This window comes from Pinus tabuliformis, chromosome 7 (genome assembly GCF_031772625.1).
Source record: "Pinus tabuliformis cultivar Carrire ecotype Pingquan chromosome 7, CPIR1, whole genome shotgun sequence".
Classification (NCBI taxonomy): Eukaryota; Viridiplantae; Streptophyta; class Pinopsida; order Pinales; family Pinaceae; genus Pinus; species Pinus tabuliformis.
The window spans coordinates 438,769,914-438,783,037 of record NC_142293.1 but is presented as its reverse complement, the minus strand read 5'-3'; the positions used below and the strand labels follow the sequence as shown (position 1 = coordinate 438,783,037).

Genomic DNA, 13,124 nt, shown 5'->3' with positions numbered 1-13,124 from the left:
AAGAAATTTTGAACAATGAGTTGAACCACATACTTCTCAAGAAGATGATGGTACAACATTAAAAATATATACTAGACCATAGAGATCAACAATTCCTGATGATTATGTTGTGTATCTACAAGAATATGACTACAACATTGGAGCCGAAAATGATCCTGAGTTTTTTTCACAAGCCATGAGTTGCAAAGAATTAGAATTATGGTACGATGCCATGAAGGAAGAGATCAATTCTATAAAAAGTAATGAAGTCTAGGATCTTGTTGAGTTGCCTAATGGTGCAAAAGCCATTGGATGTAAATGGGTCTTTAAGACAAAGAAAGACTCATTGGACAACATTGAGAGATACAACGCAAGACTCGTTGCTAAGGGATTCACTTAGAAAGAAGGAAACGATTACATGGAGACTTTCTCTCCTGTATCTAAGAAAGATTCCTTGCGCATTATTATGGCATTAGTACCCAATTTTGACTTGGAGTTGCAACAAATGGATATGAAAATGGCATTTCTTAATGGAGATCTAGAGGAGGAGGTTTACATGAAACAACCTGAAGGATTCCCCTCTAGTGATGGTGAGAAATTGGTTTGTAAGCTCAAGAAATAATTATATAGTTTAAAACAAGCATCCCGCCAATGGTATTTGAAATTCCATAATGTGATTTCTTCTTTCGGTTTTGTAGAAAATATTATGGATCAATGTATATACCTGAAAGTTAGTGGGAGTAAGATTTGTTTTCTTATTTTATATGTGGATGACATTTTTCTAGAAACCAATGATAAGGGTTTACTGCATGAGGTGTGAAACAATTCCTCTCTAAAAATTTTGATATGAAGTATATGGGTGAGGCATCTTATGTCATTTGCATTTAGATCTATAGAGACAGATTTCGAGGCATCTTGGGTCTATCTCAGGAAACCTATATTAATAAAGCTTTAGAGAGATTTTGAATAAAGGATTGTTCACCAAGTGTAGCTCCCATTGTGAAGGGTGATAGGTTCAATGTGAAACAATTCCTGAAGAACGATTTTGAAAGGGAACAAATGAAGAAAATTCCATATGCTTCTGCTGTCGGAATCCTAATGTACGCTCAGGTCTGCACAAGACCTGACATTGCATTTGTTGTGGGAATGTTGGGACGATATCAGAGTGATCGAGGTTTAGACCACTGGAGAGGTGCAAAGAAAGTAATGAGGTACCTTCAAGGAACCAAAAACTACATGCTTATGTGTAGATTCACACAAATCAACATCAGGGTACATTTTTATGATGGTCGATGGAGCTGTATCATGGAGGAGTGCCAGGCAGACCTTGATTGCCACTTCCACTATGGAAGCCAAGTTCGTGTCCTATTTTTTGGCTACTTTACATGGTGTATAGCTTAATAGTTTCATTTCTAGGCTTATAATTATGGATTCTATCTCTAAGCCATTGAGAATGTATTGTGACAATTCAACTGTTGTTTTTATGGCTAAAAACAACAAAAATGGGAGTCAAAATAAACACATTGAAATTAAGTATTTAACTATAAGGTAATGTGTTAAAGAAAAGAAAGTGGTCATTGAGCACGTTAGCACTGAGTTGATGATCGTTGATCCTTTGACTAAGGGCATGCCACTGTTTAAATTCAAGGATCATGTAATGAATATGGGGCTTGGTTCCATTATGTAGTTTCTCATTGTATGGACAATGTTATTTTAATGAGATTCTTAATTATTGTGATGTTTTTCTCATATTTATGTGCACCTTAATGTGATTTGATAAAATTCATTTGTGTAGGACCAAGAATAAACATAGGGTTTATTCATTAAGAAATTGCTTCCACATAAATTTTAATATAAATAAATACATAGTAATACATGGAAGATAACACTCGTCACTAGAGGACTTATCGAAATGATTCATTTATCTATTATTTAATACAGATTATCAATGGGTTTTAAGATGAGACATTAATATTGGAAGTATGGACCAAGTGGGGGAATGTTAGCTCAATCACCGCCGACTATTAGGAAATTATTTAATTGTCTGCTGTTGAGTCAATTAGCTCAACGGCCACCGACTATCAGGAAAATTATCTGCCGCCGAATTTTCTATCAGGGAGCTTCCCCTTCCAGTTACCAATAATTAAGGAAACCATCTGCAGTTAAATTAATTTCTGGTTGGGAGCTCCTAGAGTGGTCCATTACTCCCTCTGCATTTCTCTACCATGATTTTTGGAACACTTGACACATAGCCATCAAAAGCTTGATGGAAGCTTGGCTATAAAGATTTTTGTTTGGTCCCTAAGCTCACTAACTCAATCCCCTTTAGTCTTACACCATCAAGTTAGAGTAAGCAGAGCTTGGAAGTGCCACACAGATGAGATATTTTGGGTGAACTTTTGTAAATCTAAAGGCTGCAACAAAGCTATGATAGGGTTAAAACTAGAAGATCAGATTAGATCGAGTCCTCGTGATTAGCTTTGTCGGAGGCAACTCTTTGGGGTGCAAGTCACTTCCATATTCTCCTATCCCGTCAAATATCTACCCCTTCGATTTAAAGAATTTGTGTTTGTCTCCTACCAAGTTCAGAATCTCCTTGGTTCTGCGATCTGATTTCTTGTTTAAAGTTTTTCGATTTATAGCGTCTTGTCCTTATGCAACGTGTACACTCTCAGTTTCTCATAGCTTGAACTTTTGGAGTATGGGGTATTTTTCACATTAAATCGAGCAATGTTACTTGGGAGCGAGAGAGAAAACGGGGAGCGGTAGTGAAAATGGGAGCAGGAGCGGCATTTTCAGAAGCTCCCGGTTTGGGAGTGAATCTCGGAGCGTTATATATATATATATATATATATATATATATATATATATATATATATATATATATATATATTTATATTTTGATACATATATGTCAACAAAAACATGTAGAATAATGAATTAGATATAAAAAAAAATAAAAAAACATAGATTGAACCATATAACAACAATCATCTAAAAGTTATAATATTCATCAACCACGTCCACAAGTTAGTAACATAGTAACATACAACATATTGAGTCTCATGATTCATCAATTTTAAAGTTTCAAGCTTTCAAAGTTCAATATATAACATTTATCATCATTGATCACCAAATTTGTACTTGTAAGCTAAGTGTAACCATTACAACAAATAATATCTAACATGAAATGAAATGTTATAAAATGAAATGAAATGAAACAACTTTCAACTTTCATGAAGCATCAAATTCATAATTCATTACTAATGAGTTATAATTGCCCACTTCAAACTTAAGTTATCATATATTGTTTAAAAAAATATCATAATAAATATGAAAGAGTCAATAGTTATAAAAGCTACTAGAAACTAGAAAAGGGAAGTAAATCTATTATCTATTTCTTATGCTCGGGCCTCTTGCCACCATGAGAAATGTCTAATTTTTTAGTCTTGTTGGAAAATCAAGATCTTTGTCATTAATATCACCCTCTAAGCATTAATATCCAAAGGTATCTTTGTCTTTACCCTTGTATCTGTAGAGGGATCTTTTTTATTAATAACACCCTCTAAACATTAACATAAGATAGAAAAAACATAGCATGTCAATTCAATATTTTGTTTGAGTGATGCGTATATTTTTATGAGGGTCATGATAGAGGAGTTCGACAACCAATGTCACTAACATCAAGGTACATAGAGGGATTGGTGCTCTTGATTAAATACAAGTTCCATACCCTAATACATGACAAAGTTCAATGGAAACATTACAATCCCCCAATATTGAAATCCTGAAAAACTGAAAAGTCTGCTGGATTTTGAATGAAATCTAAAATTCTACTTTCTCCATATGAAGTCCAATGAGGTCGGAACCACTCTCAAACATCCTGAGTCATTTCATGGTAATGTTAAAAATTTAAGTAGAAGGATGAAAATGAAGATGAAAATGAATATTAAGGAGAATTCCACTTTTACATTAAGAATTTAACATTACCATGAATAGCATATCAATAATAGGGCCTAGACTTGATCATTAAGTTGCCCCACTCAAAAATTATTTGTTTCTTTCAAAACAAATTGCATTTCGAACATTACTACAAAAAAAAATTGCAAAAATGGCAAAACTCTCCCGAAAAGGCAGGGAGTGAATTTTTTTTTAGGGAGCGTGCTCCTAAAATCGCTCCCTTTTCGAGAGAAATTTCGAGAGTGCGCTGGCAACCCGCTCCTGAGTCGCTCCCGCCTAGAACGTAGATTGGGATCGAGATCGAGGGGGGGGGGGGGGGGGCACTTCCCCGCAACACTGCAATCAGGAGTAGATTCTCTTACTCTCATGGATTGTCCACTATTACTATCATGAAAGAGTACAACAACATGTTGGGGTAACTACCATGAAAGAGCAAGTTACAAACAATCTTGTTTTTATTTAATATCAGAGTGTGAGCAAGCATTAATGGCTGGAGGTATGTTTTCTTGGGCATCAAGTTTTTTACGATTCTTTATGATTCTTTTAAGTATTTATTCTGCATTATAGAATCGTTATTATGCTTTCACCCTGAATTATCTAAAAAAGGATCTTGAATCTAAAGATGCTGAGATTCGAGAGTTGAGAGAACGTTAAAAGACAAAAGAAAATGTGGTGAGTGAGAGGAAGTCACAATTGAATGTTACGAGTGAATGTAAAACGCAACTGAAGTCGGCGTGTGAAAGGCTGGTTAAGGAGCAAACACCAAAGAAATCACCAAATTCTGGGCCAAAAATAGCATGGCAGTGAAGAAGGTTGTGTTTTCAGAATGAGGAGTTTTGTCATTGTAATTCATCTCAATATAAAAGTCAATGAGGAAGCTAATACAAATCTCATTTTCAAGTTTACAGATGATGAAGTTTAGTTGCAACATAATAATATGAATATTTTAAATATCGATCTAATAATATGAGTGGATAAGGATCTAATTTCTTTATTTGTATTTTTTTTTTTTAAATATAGGGATTCAATTTCTTCACTTGTAAATTTTTTTTACAAATAAATATTATTTAAATATTTTGTATAATTATTTAAAATTATTTTTTTTAGATTTTTATTTTTATTTTTCATTTTAGCCAATATAAATAAAATTTTAACTTTGATGACAGACATACAAGCTTACACATCATACTCATCACACTAGGATATAGAATAAGCCTCTTATCCTGTGGAATCTAAATTTTCTAAAAACATAAATATTAAAAATCAAATCCTTGTTTATAGATCACTACAAAAAAAACATTAATATTTAAAAAAATTAAATTAAATTAAAATTATATACCTTTCAGAATAACATTTTATGATTTACCATAATTTATAATTCAAATTTTATCTCATGTTTTTTAACTCAAATTAGTAATTCACTTTAATTACATTAGTAATAAACTTCACATTTATTTTTGTATTAAGAAAATGGACACATGGTGATAGTGGTCCCCACAAATCCGATGACTAACAAGAAATGTGCATGTATTTAACCTAAGTTCAAGACTTACATATAAGTTTGTTCGTCTAATTCCTCCATTTTGCTGGTATTTTCTGATAAATGTAATACAAATTTAAAATTTTAAAGTTTTTTCTTTATACCGTAGTTGGAAATCCTAAATAAAATCAATAAGGAAACCCCACAATAGGGTCACAAGAAATTATTCCAAACTTTTGCAGTCTTAGCCCCAAATGAATCCAGGTATTCATGAACACCATCACAATAGATAAATAGTTCAACTAATCTCTACAACCTTTTATATTTATATTCACTGGTGGCACAGATTCTCATGCAGGAAAACCCATGAGAAATAGTAGCAGGACTCAGCCAAAATCCATAACAGAAAGAAGCGATGAAAAGCCAAAAACTGACACAAACGCATGGAGAGGCAATAAAAGCTAGTCAGAGTCATTATATATGTTATATTCTACCAACACAGCCTGAAAAGCAGGGTTGTTTGTGGTAGATCTGAAGGCAAAAGGCCCAGTCTTTCTTTCGTCCGAATTGATCCCATTGTTGTGAGTTAGGTAAACTGGACCTTGGCTGCTATCAGTTTTAAGGTTGCATGAGGTTGGGCTGCTCACTGTAAATGCCTCACTGGCTTCGTGCTCGTGCTCACCCTTAACAGCGATACTGAAAAGCCCATCGTTGTCGGTGTGCTGTTCATTATAGAACAATCTCTTACCAGCAGGATCCTTGCACTCAAAAGCTACACTGGTACCTGCACAACACTCATACTCAAAATATCAGAACCAAACATAGGGTTGCCCTGTGCATTCTATGCTTCAGACAAAAACCCGCATTTCTCTTAAAAATGAGTGTAGAAAATGAAAGCAATGTGAACACAAATTATAGCAAACGGGAAGAATAGATCTATTCAGAAAAGCACAAATAACATTCCACATGGAGGATCTTACAACCAGATCTATTCTTTAGCACCAGATCAATAAGAAAATCCAGTTGCCCAAATGACAATCTACAAAAACTGCAAAACAAATTGAAAATCTATCCAAGATGGGTGGTTGCTGGCTTACCAGATATGGCAGGTGAAATCCTGGTGGGGAATCCAGCAACACAGTTATCGCAGTAAACCTTGCCCGTAACATAAAAGTTATGGCCAGTATAAGAATTGGCTGTTGGGAATTTTCTGGTAAATTCCAAAACAAAATCACTGAATAGAGAGTAATACTCTATTTTTGCCACAGCATCTTTAACACAGGGAAGCTAAATTGTTTTCTGAGAACAGAGATTTTTCACACCCATAAAAACTTTATATTCATTAATAAATATTGCCAGTTACAAAATAAGATCTTCTTTCTCCAACAGAGGGATTACACCAGTTCCAAAAGGAATTTTCTCTGTCTCTGCAACAAAAAAATACTCTGTCTCCCAATAAAAATTCAATATTGCTGTGTAAAATTTTTATTTACGCGCTGCAGCATTACATTCCATATGCCCTCAAAAAGAAACATTACATATTCAACCAACAAAAACTTACATTACCCTTTTTCACTGCTGTGTGAAAAAAAATTCTTCATTCGCATTGCAGCGAGTTTTCACATTGCTATGCAATACAAGACAGAAGTTGATTTTTTTTTTTTTTTTACATCTACGGTAAAAACAAAATACACCCGTGAAAAATTAAAAACTTTACCTATATCTAATGACCACAGGACGTTTCCTAATTACTTCAGCATGACGACAAATTAAATTTCGGATCGAAGGTACTTCAGCATTAATTAATTTACTGATAAACTGGCAGTAAAAAAAAATTCACTTCATGTCAACTGATAAATTCTCCAAGGTGTAGGTTCGATCATCAACCATTGATGTCAATCGAACGGCTGACATTAATTCCCCGGGAGCCCCTTTTAGTCAAACTTTACATTCCGGGGGATTGGTGGTTTTGAAACCGTACTGTGTACATGTGTCAGTTGGTCGGTGTGATCGGAGCCTTCCCACGAAATACCACGCTGCGTGAAAGGTGGCGTGGGGAAATCCATCATGGTTTTCGGAATTAAATGCACGCAGTTGGAAATTAATATTTCAAAACTCCCCTTTAATTTCAAATGCTGGGTTATCAGTCATACCCAAACATTTCCTCAAAAATTCAAAACTTTTCTATGCCAATGGCTTGGTCAGAATGTCTGCAACCTAATCCTGAGTCTTGCAATGTCTTAAAACAATTTCTCCATTGCTTACTAATTCCCTGATGTAATGAAACTTTGTGTCAATGTGTTTTGTTCTCTTATGAAACACCGAATTTTTGGATAATGCAATAGCTGAGCTATTGTCAGAAAAAATCATTGTTCCTTTTGCCTCCTCTTGGCCTAAGCTCCTTAACATTCTTCTCATCCAAAACTGCTTGACATGGTGCTGCTGTAGCTACCACATATTCTAGCTCTGCTATAGACAATGCTACAATAGGTTGTTTCTTAAAAGCCCATCAAATGGCTCCTGAACCCATGTGAAAAACATAACCGGATGTGCTTATCTGATCATCTACACTTCTAGCCCAATCACTATCAGTGTATCCAATTAAATCTGAACATTCTGAGACAGTATATAAAATTCCAAACCTTTTAGTACCTTTAACATACCTCAAAATCCTTTTTGCTGCCTGCCAATGTGCTTCTTTTGGCCTCTCCCTGAATCTCGAAATTAAACTAACAACATACATTATATCTGGCCTAGTTGCAGTCAAATACATGAGGCTGCCAACTATGCTCTTGTACAAACTAGGATCAAAATCCTTGCTGCCGTCCTCTTTGCTGAGTTTTAATCCCATCACTGTGGGAGTGATTGCTGCCTTGATGTCCTGCATATTAAATCTTTTCAACACTTCATTAACATATTTTGCTTGTGAAATAGAAATCCCATTTTCCTTTTGGTCTACTTCTATTCCTAAGAAGTATCTCAGGTAACCCATGTCAGTCATTTCAAATTCTTCTTTCATGACTCTTTTGAGATTTCCATGAGATAATCATCATTACCTATGAAAATAACATCATCAACATATAACACAACAATTAGAATTTTACCATCTTTTTCTTTGATGTAGATAGTGGGTTCTCCCTCACACTTATCAAATCCATTTTCTAGTAGATAGGAATCTATCCTATTGTACCACGCTCTTGGTGCTTGCTTTAGCCCATAAAGAGCTTTCTTCAATCTGCATACTTTTTGTCCTTGGCCTTTCTTTTCGTAGCCTAGAGGTTGTTCAATGTAAACCTCTTCCATTAACACTCCATTTAGGAATGCTGACTTCACATCCATTTGGTAAACTTTCCACTTGTTTTGTGCTGCTATGGACAACACTGCTCTCACGGTTTCCATTCTTGCAACTGGTGCAAAAGTTTCCTCATAATCTCTCCCATACTGCTGCTTGTATCCTTTGACAAAAAGTCTTGCCTTGTGTCTTTCTATTTTTCCTTCAGCATTACTCTTGGTCTTGTAGACCCATTTAACTCCAATGACTTCCTTTCCTTTTGGTAGTTCAACCAAATCCCATGTCTTGTTTCTCTCTATGGCATTGATTTCCTCATCCATAGCTTCTATCCATTTCGTATACTTAATAGCATCTTTGAAATGAATAGGGTCATCAACATGACAATATAAAGCAAACAAAGAATTCATACCTTCATTTGCTGCCTCTTGCTCATAAATGTCATTTAAATTTCTGAACTTCTTGCCTCTTTCATTTGGTGTACAAGTGCTTGAAGAAGCACTTGAATTTCCTCCTTGTGGTGTGCTTGGAGAAGCACTTTCATTTCTCCTCAAGGGTGTCTCTTGATGTCCTTGTGTTGGCGCTGCTGTTTGGGGATGTATTTCAGCCATCTCCTCATCATCTTTATCATGAGAAAAACAGTTTTTAACATTCACTGTTTTCTCTATGCTTCAATCCCAAGCTTCCTCCTTAATGAATTGAGCATCTCTGCTCACAAAAAACTTCTTGGTAGATGGGATATACAACCTGTAAGATTTGTATTCCTCATTGTATCCAATGAAAATACATTTCTCCCCTTTGTTGTCCAACTTCTTCCTTAGCTGATTTGGAATGTGTGCATAACCCACACATCCAAAAAATTTCATGTGGGTGACCTTTGCTTTCTCCCACTCCATGCTTCTTCCGGCACTTTATTCATAACTGCTTTTGTAGGACACCTATTCAAAATATATATTGCACAGTGTACAGCTTCAGCCCAATAATCATTTGGAAAATGCTTTGCCTTTAACATACTCATCGCCATATCCATGATGGCCCTATTCTTTCTTTCAGCTACTCCATTTTGCTGCGGAGTGTACCTAGTGGTAAACTGTTTGTGAATTCCATTTTCTCTACAAAAACGTAGAAATTCATTGGAGATATACTCACCTCCTCTATCAGTTCTCAGAACTTTGATATGCAGCCCGCTTTGGTTTTCCACAAGTGCTTTGAAATTGCTAAATTTTTCAAACACTTCACTTTTGTTCTTTAGAAAATAAACCCAAGTATTTCTAGTAAAATCATCAAAGAATGTTAGAAAATATTGCTGCCTGCAAGTGATGGAGTTTGTATCAGTCCACATAAGTCTGAGTGGAAAATATCTAAGGGTGCTTTTTCCCTTATGCTTTTCCTTTGATGGAAACCTTTCTCTGTGTTGTTTCCCCAAGATACAACCTTCACAAAGGCTGCCTAGTTTCTCTATCAATGGTAATCCTCTTACAATTCCTTTTCTACTCAACAAATTAAGACCTCCAAAGTTGAGATGGCCAAATCTCAAGTTACACAACCAATTTCCATCCTTTGGTACGCTTTGGAAAGCCTATTGTGTCACTTCTGCTATTACTTCTTTATTTTTCAAATCTGCTCTTATTCTAAGAGGGAACATCCTATTCCTCGTCATCTTCACTTCAGCAATACATCGTTTGCTGGGTCCTCTATCCAAGATGGTGCATACATCATTCACAAAGAAAACATTGTACCCCTTTTGAACAAGTTGTGCAATACTTAAGAGGTTACACTTCATTCAAGGAACATAATAGACATCTGCTATGGTTTTCTTTTCGCCTTTCTTTGTAAATATTTTTACTTCTTCTTTTCCCATAACATAAATTTTACTGTCAGTCCCAAGTGTGACTTGTGATTTCACATTTTGATTTAAAGCAGAAAATAGGGCTATGTTTACTGTCATATGGTTGCTGCAACCGGAGTCTAGAAACCATATATCATCACTGTTTGTTTCAGCCATATTACAAGCTAAAAGAACATTATCTTGGCTGATATTTTCTCTAGTGATATTTTCACTTGATCTCTTAGTCATATCATGCTGCTTCTTCCTACATTCATTTGCATAATTCCCATATGTTTTACAATAGTAACATTGGACATTGGATTTTCATACCTTTTTCCTTGAGCATGATGTTGTCCACTTTGTTCACTGCTGCTTGTTCCTTGAGCATTTGTTGGAGTGTTTCTCCCACCTCTGTTTTGGCTTCTTCCTCTTCCTCTCTTGCTTCCTCTGTCTTGACTTCTTCCTCTTCCAAAGGACATCTGAGTCTTAAAGGCTTGCTCTAGAGATGAGTTTTCATTTCTACTCAACCTCTACTCATGTGTTATCAGTGATGCATGAAGTTCATCAACTAAAAAGTTTGTGATATCCTTTGTCTCTTCTATGGTGGTGACGATCACATCGAACTTTAAGGGTAGGACCCTCAATAGTTTCTCCACAATCCTCCTTTCTTCAAGAATTTCTCCATGAGATCTTATTTGTGTGACCAGACAAATCACATGTGTGAAGAATGATTTAATATTGTCTGACTCCTTCATGCACAGATTCTCAAAATCTCTCCTCAGCAACTGTAGTTTTGTTGTCTTCACTTTCCCCATGCCTTGATAGGTTGTCTTGAGAGTTTGCCATGCTTCTTTGGATGTCTTGGTTGCGGCTATCCTTGGAAACACACTCTCATGCACTGCTTGATACAAAAATACGAGGGTTTTTGAATCCTTCTTCTTATTTCTCTTCAATAGATCTTTCTCTGCCTGAGTTAATCTATTAAACTCATCTTCATCTCTTAGTTCTTCAAACCCATATTCAACAAGTTCCCATAAATCTTGTGAGGCAAACAGGGCTCTCATGGTTATTGCCCAATAGTCATAGTTTTTCCCATTAAACTGTGGGAGCAGAGTATTAAAAATACCCATGCTAGTGCTGGTGCTGGAGCCAACCATTCCTTGCACTCTAAACTCTCACTATGTATTTAAAAATCACTGACTGTTCTCAACAACAACACAAAAAAAACTTTGAGAAATACTTGGATCCTTTCTTGACTGAGTCTTCACTCTATTAGAGAAGCTGCTGCAGCAAGAAACCCTTCTTTCAACTTCTTTGACACCTTCAAAGAGCCTGGAGAAGCTTTGATACCACTGTTGGGAATTTTGTGGTAAATTCCAAAACAAAATCACTGAAGAGAGAGTAATACTTTGTTTTTGCCACATGATCTTTAACACAGGGAAGCTAAATTGTTTTCTGAGAACAGAGATTTTTCACACCCATAAAAAACTTTATATTCATTAATAAATACTGCCAGTTACAAAATAAGATCTTCTTCCTCCAACAGAGGGATTACACCAGTTCCAAAAGGAATTTTCTCTGTCTCTGCAACAAAAAAAATACTCTGTCTCCCAATAAAAATTCAACACTGCTGTGTAAAATTTTTATTTACGCGCTGCAGCGTTACATTCCATATGCCCTCAAAAAGAAACATTACATATTCAACCAACAAAAATTTACATTACCCTTTTTCACTGCTGTGTGAAAAAAATTTCTTCATTTGCATTGCAGCGAGTTTTCACATTGCTATGCACTACAAGGCAGAAGTTGACTTTTTTTTTTTACATCTACAGTAAAAACAAAATACACCCGTGAAAAATTAAAAACATTAAAATTAAAAACTTTACCTATATCTACTGACCACAGGACATTTCCTAATTACTTCAGCATGGTGACAAATTAAATTTCAGATCGAAGGTACTTCAACATTAATTAATTTACTGATAAACTGGCAGTAAAAAAAATTCACTTCACGTCAACTATTAAATGCTCCAAGGTGCAGGTTTGATCATCAACCATTGATGTCAATAGAATGGCTAACATTAATTCCCCGAGAGCCCCTTTTAATCGAACTTTACGTTCCGGGGGATTAGTGGTTTTGAAACCGTACTGTGGACACGCATCAGTTGGTCAGTGTGATCGGAGCCTCCCCACGAAATACCACGCTGCGTGAAAGGTGGTGAAGGGAAATCCATCGTGGTTTTCGGAATTAAATGTGCCCAGTTGGAAATTAATATTACAACATTGGCAACACCCAACAAGGCGAAAAGGGCGATCAAGCCAGAGAAAGCAGATAGCTTGGCCATTGTTCAGATACCCACCTCGCCTAAAGAAGCAACAAAGATCAAAATACTGGTTGGATTAGGAATGGAAGAAGCACCTATATATGTATGTATATATGAATGATTCTTGGTCTGAGTGTGGAAGAGCGAAGAGAATGGTGTAATATAACCCGGTGATCATGAACAAATTTTCTGAGTAAGATATAACTGTCACAGTGTCCCTCCTGCTCAGCGTGAGCCTGGCTGTAAACATGTTTTTTCGGAGTC

The 13,124-nt window shown here is 35.8% G+C and overlaps 1 protein-coding gene across 1 annotated transcript; it reads right to left on the bottom strand.

The window, feature by feature from the left end:
- Nucleotides 1–5,865: 5,865 nt before the first annotated feature.
- LOC149247855 (olee1-like protein) lies at nt 5,866–12,881 on the bottom strand. The gene is made up of 3 exons (XM_089455952.1): nt 12,818–12,881; nt 6,517–6,609; nt 5,866–6,203 (listed from the first exon to the last, which is right to left on the bottom strand). The coding sequence occupies exons 1-3, from the start codon at nt 12,879–12,881 to the stop codon at nt 5,881–5,883; spliced, it is 480 nt and encodes a 159-aa protein (XP_089312078.1). The 3' UTR covers nt 5,866–5,880.
- Nucleotides 12,882–13,124: the final 243 nt, after the last annotated feature.

Coding starts and splice junctions, on each gene's coding strand:
- LOC149247855 (XM_089455952.1), bottom strand. CDS start 12,881: ATGGCCAAGCTATCTGCTTTCTCTGGCTTGATCGCCCTTTTCGCCTTG. Junction 6,610..12,817: donor CTTGTTGGGTGTTGCCAATG/TTGTAATATTAA, acceptor CAACAGCCAATT/CTTATACTGGCCATAACTTT. Junction 6,204..6,516: donor GATTTCACCTGCCATATCTG/GTAAGCCAGCAA, acceptor AGTGTTGTGCAG/GTACCAGTGTAGCTTTTGAG.